The 24549-nt window shown below is 48.9% G+C and overlaps 1 protein-coding gene across 1 annotated transcript in view; it reads left to right on the plus strand.

Moving 5' to 3' along the window:
• Positions 1 to 24549, plus strand: part of PRMT8 (protein arginine methyltransferase 8) — an 83861-nt gene that overhangs the window by 24401 nt on the left and 34911 nt on the right. The window contains exons 2-4 of the mRNA XM_059934410.1: positions 8362 to 8547; positions 21692 to 21847; positions 23997 to 24060. Of these exons, the coding sequence (XP_059790393.1) occupies positions 8362 to 8547; positions 21692 to 21847; positions 23997 to 24060 (406 nt within the window). The remainder of the gene's footprint in view (positions 1 to 8361; positions 8548 to 21691; positions 21848 to 23996; positions 24061 to 24549) is intronic.

Raw genomic sequence — 24549 nt, forward strand, 5'->3', positions numbered from 1 at the left:
TGCCAGGGGCTGCCGGGAAGCGCCGGGAAGCACCGGGACACCGTCCACGGCTGCCAAGGGCTGCCCTTGGAGTTGAGCCACACTGTGACCCTGGCCGTGACAGCAGGATAGGGACAGGCCCAGGCCACCCAGCCTGCAGGTGGCAGAGCCCTCACCCAATCCCGGTCCTTTTGCTGTGAGAGCCAAGGTGCTTTCCGTAGCCCGTGGCCGCCTCTCCTTCAGGTGACCTTGGCCCGGCTCTGACATTGTCCGGGAACCTCAGTAGCACCGAGGCAGAGGCAGGCTGGCCTCTGAGGGCTGCGCCAGGGGTCACAGAGGAATGCAGAAGGCAAGAAGCTGTCCCCAACCTTGCCTGGACCAGGGCTTCACAGGGAGCCCCGGGAGGGCTTGTTAAAGTGCAGGCTGGCAGCCTTCACCCTCACAGGAACGGATTCTGCTGGTCTGGGGTGGGGCCTGACACCCACCCAAGGTGACTGACACAGACTGTAAGAGAGAAACGCTGCCCTCAGTCAGAGGCCTCAGACGGCTTCCCGCAGAACATTAATTTCTAGAGATGTTCATAGCTCTCTCAGGGAAAAAGAATGCCGCCGCTATTACATTGGTAGCACTAGACACCCTCATTCCCTCTGGGAGATTCACGATTCATTTTAGCAAATTAAAGCCTTAAAAGGATTGCAATTAAGAAATCTCTTTATATTTTGTAGCATACACATATATCAAATCATTACACTGTGTGCCTTCAACTTACACAATGATATATGTCAATTTTATCTCAAGGAAGCTGGAAAAGAAAAGAAATCTCTTTAGCTTTTTTTTTTTTTGGCCCAAACTCACTTGACCACAGAACCCCTTGTTCCAGGAGTGTCTGTTCTGCGGGAAACAGAGTGGAAAAACGCAACTCCAGACAAGCCGTTCTCAGTCTCTGGGATGCAACGGAATCACGTGTGCGGGCCTGTGTTGGAATAGATTGCTGGGCTCCACCCCAGAGAGTCTGATTTAGTGTTGCCAGCGAGGCCCGGGAACGTGCATTTCTTACAAGCCCCCAGGTCACGCTGACGCTAGCGGTGCGGGGACCACGAGCCACGGCCCCTCTGTGAGCCCGAGGGCGAGAGGAGGGAGGGTGAGACCTGAGGGTGCGTGGCAGGACCCGGGGGAGGAGGATTCCAGGGAGCACAGCCTTGGAAGGGGCTTGAGTCTGAAGTGATGAAAAAGCATGTGAGGGCGGGCTCTGCTGAGACGCCAGAGTTAGCGTCAGGGACACAGTATAATAGAGAGATGCCAGCTGGTGACAGCAGCTGACGCTCTGTGACAGGCATCAGTGTCTGGCCTCACCGCAGGGGGCTCTAGAGAGAGTCTGTGCCTTTAAAAAGCCAACGCTAGAGGGGCGCATGAGGGTGACAGTTGACAAATGAGCAAGCCTGGGAGCGATGCACAGGGAGACAACTCCAGCTTGTAGGCCCAGCGGTGTCTAGACCCTTCTCCCCATCCCCGAGTCGTGCAGGCTTCTGAGTCCCAGGGGGAGGAGCGGTGAGCCAGGTCCTGGCATCTGCTCCAGCACCGTGCTTCCTCCTGGGGAGGCTGGCTGCAGGATTGCTTTGCTGAAACCCCGTCTCTCAGCCCAGGTGATAGGAAACACGGGTGCAAGGGAGTGGATGGGAGGGTGGAACCAGGCCCATCTCTGGCCAAAGGCAGGCATGAAAGCTTTGTATCTGTGGTGTGGTCATGGGGGACCGGAGAGTCCCAGGTGCCCGACACAGCCATGCCTGCCTCGCTGCTGCCCGACACCCACCCTTAAAATGTTCCCCCTTCAGCTGAGGTCTGGCCCCTACCTAGAGGCAGACAGATGGTGCTAGAAGATCTAGCTCCAGGTCACTACCGACCGCATGGACCACGGTCAAGATGGCAGTCTTGTGAGTAAACACGGGGGGAGAAAAGGGTGATCCCAGGCTGGGTGGGGAGACGATGAAGGCAGCTGGGAAGGAACATGCAGTGAGACCGGGGCCAGGAGCCCCCCTGCTCCCACGCCCTTCTCTGCTCTCCCTGCACCCCACCCCCACCCCCTGCAGGCCCCTTTCTGTCCCTCTGCGGGACCTCAGCATGGCAGGCCGATGCTGAGGACAGACTAAGGTTAGAAAAAGCTGTCTTGACATTTGGAGACAGAGCAGGATTTGGCTCCTCCAGGGGCGCCTTTTGTTCTCGGGAAAATCATTTGTACAGCTTGGGCCAGTGCCAGTGACTGCCATTTATAGCCCAATGGGCTTGGGGTGGCTTCGGCTGCCTGGTGCAGAAAGCGCTGGCTGCTCTCCGCCCCCGGCCGTCTGCCTTCGCCTCGGGTCTCCCCCACTCCTCTCCCTCCTTAAAGCCTCTCCTTCCTCGCCCCATCCCTTCCCCTATTTTCTTAGAGGTCCCAGTTCTAGATTTGCGCACGTGACCCCAGACACCTTCCCTTCCTCACGTGAACCTCAGCTTTTCCTACAAACTGGAGCCCACTGTCCACTCCCTTTGGAACTCAGTCACCTTGGCGAGGTGCCTACCTGTGCCACCCTCCACCGAGGCATTGTCCTCTGTTTCCACATTGCCTTTGACCTTCATTCTCCCCTCCCAGGGCCGGGCTTCCTGCCTGGGCTTACTTTGCCACCCACTTCTGAGCACGGGGCCTGGTTCCCAGCAGGAGCTGTCAAGCTTGGTGGGACTGAACTGGCCCAACCACGGTATCAGGGTCAAGAGCACAGCTTTGCTGTCAGACAGATAATAAATGGTTCACATCTTGGCTCTGTTACTTGCTAGCTCTGGGCTTAGCAATTGACTGAATTTTTGAGCTTCAGTTTCTCCGCCTGTAAATTTCAGTACCTCACTTATTATTAGGCTTTTATGAGATAATATTTGTGAAGTGTTTAGCACAGTGCCTGGCACTCAGGGGGCCCTCAGTCACTGTTAGGGATCATCACCATCGCCACCACCATCATCACCACCACCATCACCACCACCATCATCACCATCACCACCACCACCACCACCATCATCACCATCACCACCACCACCACCACCATCATCACCATCACCATCATCACCATCACCACCACCACCACCACCATCATCACCATCACCACCACCACCACCACCATCATCACCATCACCATCATCACCACCACCATCATCACCATCATCTTTATCATCATCACTATCAGCATCACCATCATCACCATCATCTTTATCGTCATCACTATCACCACCACCACCACCACCACCACCATCATCACCATCACCATCATCACCATCATCACCACCATCATCATCACCATTATTATCATCATCATCATCATCGTTATCATCTACCCTCATTTTTAGGTGCAAGTGGGGTTAGGTAAAAAAATTCTGTCCCTGAATCCCCAGCCCTGCCCATGGAAATCCCCCCACCCTTTGAGGACCAGCTGGACACCTCGTCGGCAGGGAGCCATCCTCCAGTCTCCAGCTTTGGTGTTTCCATAGCCTTTTATCCTATCTCAGCGTTTAGGAGCCTGGGCCTGTTTGCTGCAGTGGGATGGGGTGGACCAGGGAGATCGCAGGTGAAGTACTGGGGAGAAACACTGTGCTGAAGATGCCCTGGGAAAGGCCAGGCCTGGGGGCAGGACACAGCATCTGAAGAGTCCCGATCAGCAGTTGGTGCTAAGAATAGAAGACAAAGTCACAAATCCTCTCAGTGGAAGGTGACCCTGAGCAGACTGGGAGCAGGCAGCAGCGGGAGGTTTTCCACCCGAGCGGCGCCCTGAGCCCTGGGCCCTGGGGAGGGAGGGGGAGAGCAGGGCAGGGCGGGCCAAGGCTGGAGGCCACCATGTGGATATGCTACCAGAACCTGACAAAGAGTCTCAGGGGACCCCGTGGAAGGGACCTTGGACTCAGAGTTGAATGGAGCTCAGGGGTGCAGGAGGCCCCTGTGACCTTGACCGTGCAACAGCCTGGTCCAGCTGGGACTTTTTCTCTCTTTCATGTATTTAAATGGAGTCGAGACTGGGGTGAGCTTCATGCACAGAGCCTCCTCCAGCTTTAGAGGCGACTGCACAACTTCCTGAACACAGCATCCTCTGGACACGTGAGGCTAGACAGAGGTTGGCTTTGTTTTAGTGCCCTTGTCTGGTCTCTGGGTCACACATCTTTAGAGGAGGGGCAGTCACAGAACTGGAGGCATGAGGACACGTCCTCCCAAGCCTCTCCCCCCGGGTCCCCTGGTGCCGCCAAGGTCCTCCGAGAAGGACGCTTCCTGCTTCTCTCCCTGCCCCATCCTCACTCCCTCTACCCCCTCCCCGGCGGTCTCTCCCAAGTGAACCCCTCAGCTCCGCTCTGCAGATGCTTTCCAAATCCAGAGAGCCAGCCTCAGTTTCCCATCTGAGGTCTGGGATCACATTTCCAAATTTCTACTTTTGGCTGTTTACAAATGTAGTACTTGTTAGTGGCATACATTTAAAAATATATATATATAACAAGCACAAGGAATGAAAGCATGCACTGTTCACAGCCCGTGAACAAGCACCGTGACAATTGCGGCCGATCCCAGTGCCTTCCCCTCCTCAGTCACAGGCATGAAAACGTTTTAATTCTAAAAATGCGATCACCCTGTCTACTCATCTCCCACTGGTTCTCCTCAACCCACAGTTTGTCACGATCGCGTTTCTGTCATTAAACACTCTTCTGCGACATTTGAAGTGGCTGTGTAGCCTCCAGTGTGGACGCACCATAGTTTGTACAATCGGTTCTGTTTCATGGAACCCCCAGGTTGACTCTTTATTTTCTGCCATGACAAATAGTGTCGTCACAAAATTCTTACAGCTACGTGCTCAAGATTATCCACGATCCTTTCTTTAGGATAAATTCCCAAAAATGGAATGGCTGGGTTAAAGGATTTGTGCTTTTCAGGGCATTTTGTCAAACTAGTTTCCCAAAAGTCTCACTAAAGGTATATGCAAGCACCTATTTTTCTGCAACCATTACAAATGCAGTTTCAGTCTTTTTGGAAGGGGGAGGTTTGAGCTTATTTGGTATTTAAAAGTTATAACTTTTTGTGTTCACTTGAAGTTACCCGATTTCTAGAGAGGTTAATATTTTTGCAGCACGTCAATTTGCCGTTTGTGTTTAGCCTCATGTGAATCGACTGTAAGATCCTCTGTCCAATGTTAAATTGGAGACGTTCCTCTCGTTCTGGCTGGCTTGTCAGGGCTCTCTCCATATTAAGGTTATTAACCTTTGTCTGCCATGTATGTTAGAGACGTGCTTCTCAGTTTACCATTGACCTTTCGGCTGTGTTTATGGTATTTACCGCCTGGGACGGCATCACTGCCTGCCTGCCAGACATCTTTCCTTATATGATGCAATGACACGTCCAACTTCTCAGAGCCAAATCGAAGTTCATTATTTCCCCCCGCCCCACACGGCTCTTCCTGCTGACTCACTCATTTCTGTTAATGTCACCACCACTTTCCTAGTCACCCAGGCTTGAAATGCTGAAGTCATCTCTGATTCCAGCTTCTCTCTTCTCCCCTCCGTTCCGCCAGTTGCCAACTCCTGTGGGTTCTATTTCTGCTATTTCTCTTGCAGGCAGCCCTTCTGACACCACAGCGGCTCGTTATCTCTTGACTGGACTTTGGAACCAGCCTCAGAGGTCATACCTTGCCTCCCCAGCCCGAGTGCCCACCTCTTCCTTCCCCCTTGCCCCTCCTGCAGGCTGCTAGCGCGTCAGTTTTCCCCAACTAGAGCTCAAACCTAGAACTCCCTGGTTACAAACTGCCAACAGCTCCCCGTCGTCTCGTATTAAAATACAGTCTCTTAGCCTGGCTGTAATCTCTGCGAGCCGAATCTCCCACTATCCGGGCCAAGTTCCCCAGACACACTCACTGCTGTTCCACGCTTTTCCTGGTTGCTGAAGCCACACCCTCCAAGAACTCCCCCCCACTGTCGCCCCCCCACCAAAATCTGCGGAGAAAGCTCCCAGCGATCCCGGGCCTCTCTGACTCTCTCACTGAAGTGACTTCTCTCTCCTTTGAACCCCCAGAGCAATCTGTTTGACCTTCCCTTGTAAAACAAATCTTTCTCCATCATCCAGTGGAGCCTCAGGGGTCTTCCGCTTCCACTAGACAGCGTCCTTTGAGGGCACGGTTCCCGCACGTCTGTTTCTTCCACGGGACCATACAGCATTCACAGCCGCCGACGTTCAGTGGGTGTTTGTGGAATAAAAAGCACCAGCCCGGGTGGTGATGCCTGGAGATCATGTTCCACTGCTGTTCCCCACCCCAGGCCCGGCCTCCTGGGACAGGCCACCCCGTTAGCCGATGGGCAGAGCGCAAGTCCCCTCTGCAGGAGACTGAACTGGGCTGACAGCCTCCGGCCCCAGGGCCTGGGTCACAGTCACCTCTTTGTCCCCATGACCGGTGGTTATTGAGGTGAACGGACCCTGAATCCATCCATCCTTTGCCTCGTGATGCAATGCGTGATGCGTGATGCGTGGTGTGTGGTGCGTGGTGGGCACTTTGTAAGTTGGCACCGGTGAAAGAATCTCAGGGGACCCCGTGAAAGGGACCTTGAACTCAGAGTTGAATGGAGCTCAGGGGTGCAGGAGGCCCCTGTGACCTTGACCATGCAAGAGCCTGGTCCAACTGGGACTTTCTCTCTCAATATATTTAAATGGAGTCATGATTGGGGTGAGCTTCATGCACAGAGCCTCCTCCAGCTTTAGAGGTGACTGCAGCCAGCACGGGAGTGTGCAATTGACAGTCTATTTTTAGCCTCCTGGAGACCGTGACCAACATCCCAAGTGGAGGGTGCGCACACCTGCTGCATTCTAATGAGGCAGCCCGTTGCCTCTGCTGCCAGACAGCCCGGGATCGTGCCGACCTGAAACCTGATGTTGCTAAACTGGGAAGTCTGCCTATTTCCCAGAGGCTGTAGCCTAGATACACCAGGAAAACAGGACCATCACCCCACCCTCCCCAGCCCGCTCCCCTCCAGCCTGGGACTCTGGGCAGTCTTGGGGCTGTGGCCGAAGCACGATGGAGGGGATGGACTCGGATTTCTTGATCTTGCTCTAGGACCTCCCTGTTTCCCTTGTTAGAAAGGAGATAGTAAGTCTGCATTGACCCAGCTTACAGATGAGAAAACTGAGGCATAGAATAGGGAGATGTTAATGTACTCTGAGTACTGCTGCTACTAGTAATGAGAATAACAGTAATAGAGCACTTACTATATGCCAGAAACTGTTCTAAACTCTTTACAAATATTAACTCATCACTGAAAATAGATTTTTCAGAATTCTGCCCCTTTTGAGGCCTTTGCTGTGCCGTGCACATCTGGATTTCCTACACTTCAGGGAAAGGTGTTTCTTCTCCTGGCAGAACGATGCTTCTGCAGTGAACTCTGAACCTCTGGGCTTCCATCTCCTCCTCTGTCCTCCTGTTAGCCCGTGGAGGACGAAGGGCTGGTCAGTGCCGGGCAGCAGCTGTGGGGTGTGGAGCTGAGCTGGCTGTCAGGGTCGGGGAACCCAGGAAAGGGCAGTGCGCTGGCAGGAGGCTGGCTATCAGTGTGGGTGCTTGCATTTCAGAGGAAACTTCCGCTGAAGTTCAGAGTAAAACTGTGAGTCAGAAACTGGGGGTGGGTGGAGCGGCAAGACAACAGGTGTGAGAAACCAGAACCTAAGAGACCTGCATTTTGGGGGCCAGGTGCTGCTTGCGGGGTGGAGAGAAGTCCAGGGGCTTGATCTGCCTAAGGACGCAGGTGGGACTCATTTTAAGAACTCAAACTCACGATGCGCTGGGCCCTTTTCTAAGCACTTTCCAGATACCAACTTGTCTAATCCTCAGGATGACTCTAGGACACGCGGACCATTTTATTCCCATTTTAGAGTTGGGGAAACTGAGGCACCAAGAGATGAATAACTCTGTCCAAGGTTGTGTAGCTGCGAGTGGCAGGGCTGGGATTCACGTTTCGGGGGGCTGGCTCTGGAATCCATACTCCAGCCACTCTGCTCTGGGATGCTATGTGATGCCATTACATCTTTCCCTTTATTCGCCTCTAAGGGATGGTATTATTGTCCCCATTTAACAGATAGGCAAACTGAGGCCCAGATCGGCTCAGGTCACCCACTAGTAGGAGATGGAACTGGGTTAAATTCAGGTTGGTTGGGCTCCTGGGTAGCACACCACCATCCCACACAGCACAGCCAACAGCTTGGGGACACCATCGCCCCTTCGCTGTGACTGCTGTGGCTGATTGGAGCCAGCTTGGGGCGGGGCGGGAGGGGGAAGGAGGGAGGGCGGAGTCTCAGAGGGCAGGACCTCATGGGTGCTGTTCACACCTGCCCCCTTCTCTTCCCCGCAGGTGAGCAGCCCACCCTCTCAGCCCCCGCAGCCCGTCGTCCCAGCCAAGCCTGTGCAGTGTGTCCACCATGTGTCCACTCAGCCCAGCTGCCCGGGACGGGGCAAGATGTCCAAGCTGCTGAACCCGGAGGAGATGACCTCGCGGGACTATTACTTCGACTCCTATGCCCACTTTGGGATCCACGAGGTAAAGCATCCTGAGTTGGTGGCCGAGCGGGGCAACCTCGGTTCTGCTGTGGCTGCGCTGTTTCCTTGGACAGCATCATGTGTGCAGCTCTCTGCTGTCATTAAGGGAGTTCTCCCCGTCGCTCGAGAGCCCTGGCCCTGTCTCCATCCCGGGGGACCCACAGGCGGGGGGTCAGGGCCAGGCCTGGAGCAGGTGAGCAAGTGAAAACATATGTTTGGCTGTTCCTCAGCCGAGAGCAAGTGGTGCTTCCGCGGTCCTTGTTTTACGGTCCAGCACCCTCGTCTCTTCCTGACCCTGAGCCTGGGAGGTCTGGGAGGACTGGACGTCCTTGGTCCTTGCTACAGGAGCTCGAGTGCTTTGCAGCTAGCGTCCCAAGGCCACAAGGACCTTTTGGCTTCATGATGTCCAGTCCTCAGTCAGGCACGAGCCCTCAGGTTCATCCTGGACCAATGAGCACTTCCAGGGAAGAATCAGCAAGCTTCCTTGGAAACCTGGCTCTGTCTGACACCCTGATTGATTCTCAGGAAATTCTTATGTCTAAATGCTGTCTTCTTCCGTAGCAGGGAAGATTGATGTTAGCTGTAGAAGAGAACAGAGTTTCCCAACTAGAGGCTTCCTGGCTGCAGCGGGGGCCACAACAGTATTTTAACCCCCCTCCCCACCATCTCCAGCACTTTCTCACCCCAAATAAACAACTGACATGAGCCGAGTGCTTGCTCACGGCTGGCCACTCTTCTGAATACATTACACGTGTCATTTCATTGAATTCCCAAGAACTCTATGAAGAAGGTATTTCTATTATCCCCTTACAGTGTGAAGACATATCGAGAAAGGAACAAAGGCTTGCTTGCTATGCAAATGCTTTTTGAAAATAAGTCTCAAAGCTCCCCTTTCAATTAGATGCTTCTGTAAACCCTTCCTGTATCCAAACAGTGATGCTGCGTTGCCAGAAGCGTGTTTAACAAGTAATAGGCGACATGTTTTTGAGTGCCTGCCCCACACTGGGTATTGCTCCCAGCATTTTATGTTACTGGCTCATTTATTCCTGAGGTCAACCCTGTGAGGTTGGTATTATTATTTGTCCCCATTTCACAGATGAGGATATAAGACCTTAAGAATCTTATCAACCTTCCTTCATCTTTGCTGGTTCCTTTCCGTGCAAGGTCACGAGCTGTTAACACGCAGAGCTAGAAATGAAACCTTCACGTTTGGGGGGCCCGGGGCTTCATTTCCTGATTTCCAGGCCATACAGCCTTTCTTTCTTTCTGGAAACTTTGGCTTTGTTCCTGCTGGTCCTTTTGCAATTTCCCATGGAGGTAGAGGGTGGAGGGGTTTGGCCCCTGAGGACTGCTCTCCCCATCAGAGCATTAATTAGGCCTGGGGCCTGCAGGGGAGGGGCTGGGCCCTGGGTTTAGTTCTGGGGGCCTGGCCCAGGGGGGCCTGGGCAGCTGAGCCTGCAGCTTTTGGTGGGTCCCACTGGGTTGGGGTCGCGATGGTGCACGGAGCCCGGTCCTAGGCCTGAGAGGTGAGAAGGTCTGGGGGGCGGGAAGGATGCTTTCAAGAGCTTCCCTCCTCAAGACCCTGCCTCTAATTAAAGGACAGTCCTGTGTCCTTGGGCACCTGTCTCAGAGCAGATTGCTGGGAAGAGACAGCAGTTTCAGGGATCCTAAAATGCCCCCCTTGGGCCTGCCTGGACCCCCATTAGGGACCAGCCGAAGGCGGCGTGCCCCTCCCATCCGCCCTCCCGTCCTCAGGCCCCAGCCCCGCAGAGCCACCTCCAATTGATTCCTCCCACCCCTCCCTGCAACACACGTAGGCACCTGGGATGCGCCCTCCGGTGCCGTTGTATCTCTATGATTCCTTCAGGACGGGGTTCCCCGGCACTCCGCACGTTGTCTGATTTGTCTAGGTTTGATGAAACAGCAGCTAATCTCATCACTCAGGCGCTGCCTGGTCCCCACGAAGGCCGGGCATCCGGAGCGTCTGGTCTCCACTGGGAGAAGACAGCCAGGGTCACCAGGTACATATAGTATGTACCAGGCTCCCTCCATTTCATGTATGGCTAGAAGAATCAGACCTGTTCCTGCACATATACAAACACAGTGCAGACTGAGCTAATGACCTTGGAGTAAAGGATCTGCAGGTCACCATCTCATTTCTCTCCTTAGTAACCTGTCCTAGAATAGGTTTAGCAGCCCTTCGCAGTGGGAAGTGCTTCCGATCACCCAGCTTAAATCCTTCTTGCTGCTGCTGGGGGCCAGGCCTAGATCCTGGCTCCTGGGGAAATGCATAGGTCTTTCACGCTGGGGCAGCTTAGCTGGCCTCCCTTCATCCCTGAGCTTCCCCTCCGGCCTGTTTGGTCTCCATGATCATCTGCTGTAAAAGGAAGTGAGGGCAAGTAGATGGCCTCCTACCGTCGTTGTCTGCAGACAGGGCCTGTTCATTTCTCGTTGTCAAACACAAGGGATCTCCTTTCCATGCCAGACGGCTCGTGGCGATGCCTTTGCCTCCTCGGTCTGGACAAGACCCACGTCTCACCATCCCATCCGGAGCCGAGCTGGCCATTTGGCAGCCTTTTCCCGTCATTAACAAGATGCTCACACGGGCGGGCAGAGGCACTGCCAGCTTGCTGATTAATAGTGATCAGTGAGTGTTTGCGAAACATGGTGCAGGCTGGATAGGGGTGGTTTAGTCTATAAATACAAACAAGAAGCGCCGAGTGGCAGGGGGACGCTACTGGGAGCTGGAGAGCACAGCAGGAGGTGCTTCTGGACACTTTTCTTCTTGCATCCCATGGCCTCTCCTGAGATGACCCCATGCTCAGCCTCCGGAGGTCAGGGGCCAGGGAGAGCAGGCCTGTGCATTCCGGACCAGGGCCTCTGTGAAAAGAAAGGAGTCCTGAACAGGAGCAGATGTGACAGATGTGTCCTTGTGCACAGAGGGGAGGGGCCCAGCCCCATGACCTCTGAGATCCTAGCTCTGAATTCTCAGCATCTTTAACAGTCAGCCTTGGGCATGGGGCCTCAGCTGCCAGAAGAATCAACCCCAGTGGGGCCCTGTTCCCAGCCCCCCAGCCCTGGGCGCTGAGCCCACTCCTGGCCAGCTCTCTTCTTTTCACAATCTTACTGCAGGGTTTTTTGAAATAGATTCTTCAGGGCCTCATTTCCCAGCAATTAGTCAATGTGCTGCCATGTGTTCAGTGGGAAGGAGATAAAGTCACCCACAGCTGGGGGTGGGAATTGTTTTCACTGAAGAGTGGCATGCTCCTGGCTGAATGTCTGGAGACGTCTTTGGGCTGTTCTCCTTCAGGGGTGATTAAAGCAGGGGTACGGGAAGGGTGGGGAGAGACAGCTGTTTCTTTGAACAGGGTGAGTAGGGGAACTTACAACTTCTCCCCCGCCCCCAGAACTTGTGCCTTCGGAATGAACTCCTGTGGTCTGGAGCCTTAAGGAAGGGAAAGGGGGGGCCGAAGAAGTGATGAAAGACAATGAATTAAAGGGGGGCCCTTGGGGGGATCCCTTTTAGCAACAACAGGACCTGCAGAGATACTGGGCCAACCTAATTCCATCAGGAAAGGCAGTGAGAACTTTGAACTACGAGTATGATTGAGAGATTTCTGAACCTTTGTCATTATTCTGCCTCCGTTCCTTACTCACCCTCAACAATTCCTTCACAGAGATGAAAAGGTCACAGTTTTCACAAAGAGCAAGAGCTAGCACTTTGGCAACACTAACTCTGCCTATTTAGTCATGACAACAGCCCTACGCAATAGCGGCTATTTTTACCCCATTCTCCAGGTGAGGAGATTGAGACATGGAATGCTGAATGATGTTCTGGGCTGGCCGGAGAGCTCAGAAACTTCGGAGCTATGATTCGTGTGCAGGAGTTGGGCTCCGTCCTTATAGAGCACCAATTTCACACCGTGCCCCGTGCCTGGTTCTAGGGATACCGTCTTACAGTCTTGTGGTCTCACAGTTCTGAGCCCTTGTCCTTTTGATGTTGAGAGGTCTTGCAGTGTTTCGTTCCAGAGAGCTTCTGGAGAGAGAGGCTTGAGCTCACTTTCGAAGTAGTTAAGAATCAGACATGAACCCAATTTAACCAAACCCTCACCTTATTCAGTTTCTAATATAACCAAAGATATAAGCCTTGGGGCAACACAGGAGGTAGTGCTGGGCTGAAAAGCAAACACAAATGTTTTTAGCCCCTGTGGGGCCCCAGGCCCTGTTACAGGAATTAAAGTCCCGCATCCCAATCCTACTCAACTCCTAAACCTGCTCAACCCCCGATTGGATTGAACTGACCAGCCCATCATTCTAGCTGCCTAACAAAAGAAAGGCTATTCCCTCCTGGAAAAACAACAACAACAAACTAACTTCAGCTACTATTGATCCTTAGACACCATCTATGGCATAAAATAAAAATGATTAGACCTGTGAAGAAACAAGAGAATTTGGTTCATAGTCAAGAGAAAAATCATCAATAGAAACAGATCTATAGACAGCCCAGGTGTTGGAATGATTAAATAAAAATTTGTAAATAGCTATAATAAATACGATTTTAAAAAATTTCCAGGAGGAGATGGATACATTAGGTGAAATTGAAATCCTACAACCGAAAAATACAATAGCTAAACCAAATATTCGCTGGATGGGATTAATAACAGATAGGATACATAGAAGAAAATATCTATGACCACGAGGACAGGGAAAGAGAAATCATTGAAACTGAAGAATAGAGAGAAAAAAACTGACAAGTGAACAGAGCCTCAGTGACTTTTGGGACAGAATTAAGTGGTAAAACATGTGAGTAATTGGAATTCCAGAGGAGAAGAGAAAGAATGGGACAGAAAAAAATGTTTGAAGAAATATAGATGGATAAATGTCTAAAATTGATTTTAAAAAAACCCCAAAAACAAAACCCCCAGCAACTCTCTGGATTGATTTGCTCAAACAATGAATCCACATCTGAAACAACCTCTGCAACTGTAGTCACCACCTGATTACATTTATGATGATCTGTAGCCATTCTCCAAGCTCCATCTCTCTTCTGCACAGGCCAAATCGGCAAATTGGATGCAGATGTGGGTTTCCTGGAATTAGTCTCCTGGATTAATGGATCTCATGGAGCTAGTGTTCCAATAGTTCAGAGCCAGTGTCCAGTAATCCTCAAAAATCTGTTTATTTTCCTTTCTCCAATGCACACATGCTGGTAAATGCCTGCAGGTCATCTTGGGGAAGACTTGGAGAAAGATTAACAGTACACATTTCTGTCAACATAACAGGGTTTCTCCTCATGTGACATGGCCTCCCCTTCATTTAAGGGCTCCTTCGTCTGTAAATTGGCTCAAGTCTGGGAATCCACTGAGGGGCCATGACTCCCTCTTTTGGTGATTCAAGCGTGACTTCCATTCACGAGACCTATAACTTTTCTGCTTAAACAGATCAAGTAAGAATTTAGTGTGTTTTCCACTGTTTATTTTCTAGAGGTACTTTAATGAACTGGCCATAGGTCTTGGTGAGCCAGATTATCCTGAATACTGCTTTGGCTCTCCTATCCTTTACAGTAACCATGCCCACCTCATCTTTGGCGATTACACACTACAGTTTGGCCCCCGATACCCCAGGATCCTAGTTGGATATTGTTCCCATGGCAATTAGGAATCTCAGTTCCCAGTGTAATCTCTGATCTGTAGAGAAGGGCACACAGAGCTCTTCAAGGCTACTGGACTTCCCTCATAAACATCTTCCTCACAGCTGTGGTTAGAGGTCTGTTCTCTGGCGTTGGTGAGCGAGTCTCATGTGACAGATGCATTTTAACATTCCAGTCTCCTGAAGTCTTTGGATACCTTCCTCTTCAGCAGATCAAGGAAGTTCTGGCATTTCCACTTCATTTAGTGTAGACTAACTTTTGGTCCATGTTTCAGTCAATCAACCATACCAACCGTTAGAGGCATTCCAAGCCCCTGGAGGTAAAACAGTGAATCCACAGTCTTTGCTTAGTGGACCTATGTCAATAGACTTGGCTCAATCCAACTTTATGTTCCCTCCATCTTGATCCCTCACCCTTACTATACATCCCCACATCTATTCCCTATATTTTAATCTATATGTTAGAAGTATCATGCAGTTCTTTTGGTGTGTATCACACCTCCTCATGGTCACTCTTTGTGCCTTGTTCTTCGGGGTCTGCGTGGAGTCAAATCCAGTTATAGGGTTGGTGGGGATGGGTCCTGAGGAGTATTAACATTACCTGGCAAGCAACTACCTCAAAGGACACCAGTACGAATCTTCAAGAAAAGGAAAACAAACTTTCTTGGGCAGGGGTAGAAGGTGTTTCTACTGGCAGAGAAGACGGTAATTTAGGGACTTGAGGTCCCAACTTCATCAGAATCTGCCTGTATGTTCCCGTTCCAATTTTCAGGACCCCATTCTTTCCCAACAGATGACTCAACTTTAACAAAAGAGTTCTTGCAAGGATGGGAATTCAATTTGTGTTGTAATTCAGGCAGGATTAGACTTTGGCTTTGGTTTTCAGAAATCTTGACCCTGCAAGAAAATAAGGTTTTTGTTCCTTTCTTTTATTTTCTTCCTTTTCTTTTCTTTTTTTCCCCCGAAGTCATAGAAGTTTTCAGGTGCTATATGAAGACCTTGAACTGGGAATTTAAATCCCTGAGCTCATCATTTTCTTTTTCTAAGTTTTCTAGCACAATTAGCAGTAACCAACCAACAAATCCATCCCATTACATTCCTTACTTTGACTAAAATGTTCTAAGGTAGCAAATACTTGGTCATCCGGAGTCTTGTCTTCTGTAGGAACTTTGTCACTGGTGTCTAAGGCTAAAATTTGAGTAACTCTTTTGCCATTTCACCAGTGCCCTCTTCACCAATGGCAATAGATTTCTTAGTGCCTTTAAATCTAATCAGATCAGAAAACCAATTCCAGAAAACTCAGAACCAATTCAGAGAACCCATTCTTAGATTCTGCTCCTTAGGAGCTATTCTTGGTACGAAATTTTGTATCGGTCAGGGCTCAACCATGGAAGCATATGTATAAAGTCAGTTCAGGATTGCAGGGAATTGGCTCATGCAATTGTGTAAGGTCTCCATGTCTGATGCTGAAGCTTGAAGTACAGGGAAAGGACTATGAATGCAAAATAAGGGGAGATCAGGAGTAGCTACAACTCATAAGCACAAGCTTGAACCCTATGAGGACGGGCTGAAACACACATCCATTCTATTGCCTTTGACCTTGGTGGGGAGCATATCCTATAGAGCCTGGAGTGTTTCACCTTGGAACTAAACACACACACACCTGGCTCAGGAGTCAGAGAAGCTGAAAGCAAAGGTAGAGCAATTGTAAGCCCAGCTGCTGCTTCATGCCAACAAGGTGGATCAACCCATCAGCAGTGACAAATGTGAACTACAAAATGCTTCCTGCTTCCTTTGTATCTTCTGAATCTCGTGGGAATCTCCCTCATGAACCACCTTGACTGGAGACATAGTAGAAAGACAATTCTGGGAAATATAGCTCCACCTGGTAAGGTGACTGATTACAAAGCCATCACACATGTGTGCACAGAGCTTCAAAAACATGAAGCAACATCTCCAGAGCTAGAGGGAGAAAAATACATCCCACTGTTGAAGATTTTTGAACACTTCTTTCTTGGTAATTGATAGAACAGATACACACACAAAAAACAGTAAGGATGTAGAAAATCTGAACAACACCATCAAACAACCCAACGTAGTAGTCATTTATACAACATTGCATCCCCAGTGTACAGAATATACATTCTTTTTAAGTGCACATGGAAACATTCACTAAGATAGATCATATGCTGGCCCATAAACACATCTCAATTAAGTTTCAAAAGACTGAAATCATGTAGAGTATTCTTTTTTGGTCATAATGGAATTAATTTAGAAACCAGTAAACAGTAAATTATCTAGAAAATCTCCAAATATTTGGAAAGTAGACAGCAACTGAGAACAGGGTCAGAGAAGAAATCACAAGAGAAATTAGAAAATATTCTCAACTGAATGATAGTGAAAGCACAGTGCTATGGATCTGATGTTTGTGTGTCCCTCCCCCCCCCCCAAAACTCATGTGTTGAAATCCTAACTCCCCATGTGATGGTGTTAGAAGGTGAGGCTTTGGGGAGGTAATGAGGTCATGAGGGTGGAGCCTTCGTGAATGGCATTAATGCCCTTATAAGAGGCCTTGCTTCCTCGGTCTGCTCTCCATCATGTGAGGATACAAGGAGAAGGCAAACCAGGAAGTAAGTCCTCACCAGACACTGGATCTGCTGGCACCTTGATCTTGGACTTCCCATTCTCCAGAACTGTGAGGCATAAATGTTTAAGTCACCCACTCTATGGTAATTTGTTATAGCAACTGAAGTGACTAAGACATACAACATATGAGAATTTGTGGAATGCAGTTAAAGCAATCTTTAGAGGGAAATTTATAGCTTTTAAAAAAATTTTTATTTACTTATTTATTTATTTATTTTTGGCTGCATTGGGTCTTCGTTGCTACGTGCGGGCTTTCTCTAGTTGCGGCGAGCGGGGGCTACTCTTCATTGCGGTGTGCGGGCTTCTCATCGCAGTGGCTTTTCTTGTTGCAGAGCATGGGCTCTAGCACGCGGGCTTCAGTAGTTGTGGCGAGTGGGCTCAGTAGTTGTGGCTCGTGGGCTCTAGGGCACAGGCTCAGTAGTTGTGGTGCACAGGCCTAGTTGCTTCACGGCATGTCGGATCTTCCCGGACCAGGGCTCGAACCCGTGTCCCCTGCATTGGCAGGCGGATTCTTAACCACTGCGCCATCAGGGAAGCCCCGGAAATTTATAGCTTTAAGTGCTTCCATTAGACAAAAAGAAATGTACAAAACTAATGATCAGAGCTTCCACCTTACAAAGGTAGAGAAAGAAGAGCAAATAAAGCCTAAGTTGAAGGAAGGAAATAATAAAGATGAGAGCAGAAATCAATGAAGTAGAAATCAAACATTAGAGAAAACCAACAAAGCCAAAAGTTGGCTTTGAAAAGACTAATTAATTTGATAACATTTAGCTAGACTGATCAAGAAAGAAAAAACAAAAATTATAATATCATAAATGAAGGCAAGGACATCATTACAGATCATATAGACATTTAACAGGTGACTAGAGAATATTATGACAACGTTATACCCATAAATTTGACAACTCAACTGAAATGGATAAATTCCTTGGAAATATACCTTGTTAAACCTGATGTAAGTATGCATAGAAAACTAAAATAGCACTCTATTAAATAGATGAAATTCATAATTTAAAATTTTCCCACAAAAAGAACTCCAGACCCAGATGGTTTTACTGGTGAATTTTATTAGACATTGAAGAAAAATATCAATCTCATGCTAACTTTTTCAGAAAATAAATGAGGAGAGAACACTTCCTAATTTGTGTGATGAACCCAGCAGAACTTTGCCAGAGAAGGTAACAGAAAATTACAGGTCAATGTCCCTCACAAATATAGATACAAAAATCTGCAACAAAATATGTATAAATAAAATCAAGCAATATTTTAAAGGATAATACGTCATGACAAAATGTTGGTTCAACATATGAAACCAATCTATGGAGTTCAACATATTAAAGAACAAAGGAGAAAAGTCATATACAATTTCAAGAAATGTATAAAAATCATGTGACAGAATTCAACACCAATTCATGATAAAAAGTTCTCAGCAAATTAGAAATACAAGAAAACTTTTCCAATCTGATAAAAGACATTTATGGAAAGCTCACAGCCAAAATCATACTCAATGGTGATATTTATATATCACTGGAACAAAAGAAGGGGGTGTGTGTTCTGTTCAGCGTTTTACTGCATGGTAACCTTTGCAAGTGCAATAAAGCAAGAAGAAAGAACAAGAAATAAAAAACATATAAAGTAGGAAAAAAAGAAATAAAGTTGTCTTCATTCACAAGTGATAATATTTTTAACAAAGAAAAATAAAGGAATCTAGGGCATTCCCTGGTGGTCCAGTGGTTGGGACCCTGCACTTTCACTGCCGAGGCCCCGGGTTCAATCCCAGGTTGGGGAACTAAGATGCCTCAAGCCATGAAGTGTGGCCAGAAAAGAAAGAAAAGAGAAAAAAAGGAATCTACAGATAAATCCTACTAGAATTAATATGTGAAGTGAGCAAGGCTGCAACATATAAGGTCAAGGTATATACTAACATAAAACAATTGGAAAATGAAATTTTAAACATATCTTTTACAATACTATAAGGTATCATAAAATAAAATAGTTAAGAATAAATCTAATGAAAGAAATACAAGGCCTCTATACTGAAATCTATAAAACATTGCAGAGAGAAATTAAACAAAACCTAACTAAAGGGAGAGCTATTTCAGTGTTTTGGGTTGTAAGACTCAGTATTGCTAAGGGGTTAATTCTCCCCAAATAGATCTATAGATTCAACGCAACTCCAGTCAACTCCAGGAGGCTGTTCTGTATGAATTAACAAGTTGGTTCTAAAATGTGTATGGAAATGCCAAGGATGCAGAAAAGCCAAAATCATCTTGTAAAAAGAGAACTAAGTTGGAGGATTTACATACAGTACTTTGTTTCAAAGGTAATACAAAGCTACAGTAGTTAAATGACAGTTAAATTGATATATTAATGGAACAGATCAAAAAGGCCACCCATATATAGTGAATTGGTTTTCTGACAAAGGTGGCAAGTTAATTCAGTGGGGAAAATGATAGTCTATTCAGCAAATGGTGCTTGAACCATCTATTTGTATGAAAAAAATGAACTCACACACCTTATACCATATATATATGTATATACATATATACTTATACCATATATAAAAATTAATTTGATGTGAATCAAAGACCTAAAAGGCACAACTATAAAACTTCTAGAAGAAAACATAGGAGGATATCTTTGTGACCTTGGGGTAGGCAAAGATTAGGCAGGACAGACAAAATTCTAATCATAAAAGAAAAAAACCAAAATACTGGTCTTTATCAAAATTAAAAACTACATTTCAAAAGACAAGATTGAGGAAATGAAAAGGCAAATCACGGATTGGGAGAAGATATTCGTAACATGTATATCTAACAAAGGATTTGTTTCCAGAATATAGAAACTCCTACAATTCACTAAGGAAAAGATAAATAGCTCAAAAGAAAAAAAAAGGACAAAACAGATAATTTACAAAAGATATATATGAATAGTCAATAAAATCATGAAAAAATTATCTGCATCAATAGCCATCAGGGAAATGAAATTAAAGTTGTAGTGCAGTAGCAGTGCATATCCACTAGAATGACTAAAATGTTAAAAAATTAATAAGACTAAGTGGCCAGCATATGAAGAAACTTGAACTCTGGATCATAAAAAGACAACTATTTTGTAAAACTGTTTGGCAATTTCTGATGAAATTAAGCACCTCCCCTAAGACCCAGCAAACCCACTTCTAGGTGTTTACCCAAGAGAAATGAAAAGATATACAAATCTTCCTCAACTTACAGTGGGGTTACGCCCTCATAAACCCATCGTAAGTTGAAAATATGTTAAGTTGAAAATGCATTGAATACACCTGACCTACTGAGCATCACAGCTAAGCCTCGCCTACCTTAAGTGTGCTCAGAACACTTACATCAGCCTACACTTGGGCAAAATCATCTAACACAAAGCCTACTTTATAATGAAGTATTGAATATCTCATGAAAAACCACTGTAAGTCGGGGATGTCTGTATTCTCAAAACTACTTAAACAAGAATGTTCGTAACAGCTTTATTCACAGCAATCCAAATATCCATCATCACGTGAATGGGTGTGAACATGTGATATGTTCATACAGTGGAATACTAGTCAACAACAACAGCAACCTTGGATACATGCAATAAAATGAATGAAATCTCAGAAATTTTGAGTAGAGAAAGTTGGACACAAAAGTGTACATACTGTATGATTCTGTTTATATGAAATTCTGGAACTGGCAGAAGGAATCTGAGACAGAAATTAGATCTTTGGTTGTCTGGAATGGGGGAGAGGATTACCTGCACATGGGCATGAAAGGTCTGGAATGATGGAAATGTTCTATGTCTTGATTATGGTGGTGGTTACACAGGTGTACGGTTAGCCATATATTTAAAATCTGTGCTTTTTATTGTATGCAAGTTACATTAAAAATTGTACTAAAAATCCCAATGCTATTGATTATTATTGATTAGTCAGAGTGTTGGCTGATATCTTTTTTTTTAAAATAAGTTCTATTTATTTATTTATTTTTATATTTATTTTTGGCTGTGTTAGGTCTTCATTTCTGTGCGAGGGCTTTCTCTAGTTGCGGCAAGTGGGGGCCACTCTTCATCGCGGTGCGCGGGCCTCTCACTGTCACGGCCTCTCCCGTTGCGGAGCACAGGCTCCAGACGCGCAGGCTCAGTAGTTGTGGCTCACAGGCCTAGTTGCTCCGCGGCATGTGGGATCTTCCCAGACCAGGGCTCGAACCCGTGTCCCCTGCATTAGCAGGCAGATTCTCAACCACTGCGCCACCAGGGAAGCCCTTGGCTGATATCTTTAATGGACGAAGATCCCTGCCTCACCACCATACACAGATAAATCATGTTCTCCTTGGGTTGGAGACAGTAGTAAAGGGTAATCTAGTTCCTCTCTTATTACAAAGCACTTAAATAATAGTGGATAAAAAAACATGTTTTCTATTCTTAAAAACAAGCAAATAGAAAAAGTACACACACGCACACACAGCCTCTTTTAATAACCTGTTTCACGACAATTCTCTCATGATGGCAGAAAGTTCTGCTTCAGGTCTAACTTAAATCTCTCATGCTGTGTTTGTATCGCTCCTTTCTTTGGGTTTTTGATAAGTTGGAGCTTTCCCAGGTCTGGACGTGAGTTTCTCCTTTAATGGTACAAGGCGATCTTTCGCCTTGTAAGGGGCAGAGTTTTAGGGCGTTGTGTGTACTGATGCAGGGAGCCCCTGGCGCAGCTGTACTCTTCCGTGGCTCTGCCTCATGACAGAACTGAGGTCCCTGAGGAATTTGTCGGGACAGCCCTGGGCCCATGACCTGGCAGGTGTGCGCCCAGGTGCCCTGAATACATCAGCTGTACCTTTCCTTCCATACAGGAGATGCTGAAGGACGAGGTGCGGACGCTCACTTACCGGAATTCCATGTATCACAACAAGCACGTGTTCAAGGACAAGGTCGTGCTGGACGTGGGGAGCGGCACTGGGATCCTCTCCATGTTTGCTGCCAAAGCAGGGGCCAAGAAGGTGTTCGGGGTGAGCATGCCACTCCCTCCACGGGCCCCTGCGGGGGCGCTGGCCCTTCCAGGTCCCCCTCCTTGCTGGGGTCACACCCTCCAGGAGGAAGTCAGACATAGCTCTCAGGAGGTGGGCAAGCTCCCTGGCTCCCTGTCACCTGGGCATTGCCCCTGGCCTTGTCCTGGAATAGCTGACATTTGTGGAGGACTTTTGACTTTTCTGAAACCATTTTGGTGTCATCATTACCTTAGAGTCCTTAGCCCTACTGTGGGCTGTGGTGGCGGGGCAGAGTGGCTACACCTGTGAGCTCTGGTTGGAATCTCCACTCTTCCACTCCCGAGAAGTGTGATCTGCACAATTCACTTCTCTTCTGTACCTCGGTTTGCCCATCTATAAAATGGGCATAATTACAGTACCTTGCCCACGGGGTGCCTATGAGGAGTGAGTGATTTTAATACGTAAGTCAAGTGCTTAGAATGGCGCCTGGCGTTAAGTCAAATGCTCAGTATTTATTAGTATAGTTGGGGCCCTAGGTGATAACAAGACGGTCTTCTTTCTCTGTTCTTTAAAGGCAAGTTGGTAGATTTAATTCTGCTGTTCTGGCTACTGCCGCCTCTCCAGCTAGAGGTGGTGGTGGTGGACCTTCTGGGAAGGCTCCCACAATGCAGCTGCACACAGCCTGAGGACGGGGAGCTGGGAGGGTCCGGAGCTGGGAAGAAACAGAAAAACAAGAGCTCTGAGCTTCCGACTGACATTTGAAAAATGCAGTGGGTCTAGGGCTGGAAAATGGGAATTCATCTTGATCAAAATTCAAGGCACACTGCAGTCAGTCAAACACACAGCACGTGCACAGGACAGCCCAACGCAGAGGCGGCGGGGAGCTTTCAGTGGGGCTTCATTAGCTCGGTCATCCTGCAGCCTGCCCTGAGACCCCCTGGCTCCCGGTTGACTAGAGCCCTCCAAGTCCCTGTGTCCCCCATCAGTGCCTGTCCCTAAGCCCCTGGCAGGGACGACAACCCCCTCCATGCCTGACCCGGAAGGTACCGGGGCCTAGGCTGGAGGGGGTCTCTGGGACACCTGAGCTGTCTCAAGACACCTCTGTTGTAGCCTTGACTGGGAAAGCTATGATGTACTCACCTGACGTGCGTGTTGAGGGTACGGGGCCAGCCTGGACGCCCAAGGTCAAGTCCTGCACTCTTCACGGTACTGCCCCTCCCCACCGGCCAGCCTTCCTTCCTTCACAGGGCCTCCCCTCCAGGATGGGGGCTTCTGGCCAAGGGACCGACTCCCCTTCCAAGTCGCTCACAGAGCCTCAGGGCAGGACGTGCACCCCCTGTAACGCCCCACCCTCCCTCCCAGGGTGTCTCTGAGGCCCCAGCTCAGCTCCGGGATCGGACGGGAGCCCAGGGCTGAGCCGGGCAAGGCAGGGCTGCCCGTCCTTCTCTTCCAGGTGTGGGGCTCCAGCCATAGGTCTTGGCAGCTGTCCCTCTGTTGCCAGCAACCTGGCCTCCCCGCCTGGCCCAGACCTCCTACCCCCAGGCTTTGGCTTGGTCTGCTGTTCCCACAAGGTCCTGCTCTCAGCGGATGGTCAGCGAATCTCTCAAATACCTTGGCCCTTTGCTTAGGAGATTTGGGGAGCCTGGAAAAGCTTCTAGTTTCAAAAGAACCAATTCTTTCAAAGGTGGAGACTGCGGAAGGAATGAGAGTTAACAGGCGTCTGCCCATGGGGTGGGGAAGGATCTTAAGGTGCCCTGAGGCCCTGACTTGCCATTTTCAGATGGTCCTTCTTGTGGACCGTGCCGTTTAACCAGGGAGGGCTGGGGGTGGGCGGATGACCTCAGGGAGGCTCACAGCCACTCTGGGGGTCTCTGCCTCCCACCTCCTCTCCTGGGAGGGCAGTGACTGTGCCAGGAGAGTGAGGCCTGCCAGCCCCTCCCAGATCTCCCAGCTCAGAGACTGGGCCCTCCATCGAGGGGCAAAGGCGGACCAGCGGAAGAGCCACTGGCCCGTGCGTCGGGAGGGCTGCGGGTTAGGTTTTCATCTGCCACGAAGTAGCCGTGCAGCTGTGGGCAGGTCACCGCACCCCTCCAGACTTCTGCCCCTCCATCTGTTAAACTGGCCCTGGACATACGGTGATTCTTGCTCCTTTGCTCTGTGTCCTTTCCAGATTGAATGCTCCAGTATTTCTGACTACTCAGAGAAGATCATTAAGGCCAACCACTTGGACAACAGTAAGACTTACCTCTGCCTGCTTTCCCGTGGATGGAAGGGGGTGAGGGGGCTTGTACTTTGTTGTCTGGGTGGCAGAGACTGACATAAGAGCGCTTGGCCTTGGAAACCTGGAGGCCAGCCGAGGCCCTGTTAGCAGGATTGTGCCCACGGGGCTCTGAGGGTCCCAATCCCTGCCAGGTCAGCCAAGGGCACGTCTGTCCCAGCTCAGCCTCCAGTGAGCCCAGCCTGAGGCTAAATCCTTCATTTCCAAGCCCTCTGCCTGGCCCCAGCTGTAGGCATCTGTTGAGTTTTGCAAAATGGCAGCCATTCCTCCACCTCTTCCCTCTCCACAAACCCTAGCCCTACCTCTCTTGACACCCACCCCGTGGCATCCCCCCCAGACCCCAGGCTCTTCCTTTGGAGAACTGCGGTCCTCTCACGCCACAGGCCCTGCTGCTGATGGGGCTGTCTTGGCAAGTAGGTTGCCCTTGGGAGCGGGACCTTCTTGC

This window comes from Balaenoptera ricei, chromosome 10 (genome assembly GCF_028023285.1).
Source record: "Balaenoptera ricei isolate mBalRic1 chromosome 10, mBalRic1.hap2, whole genome shotgun sequence".
NCBI lineage: Eukaryota > Metazoa > Chordata > Mammalia > Artiodactyla > Balaenopteridae > Balaenoptera > Balaenoptera ricei.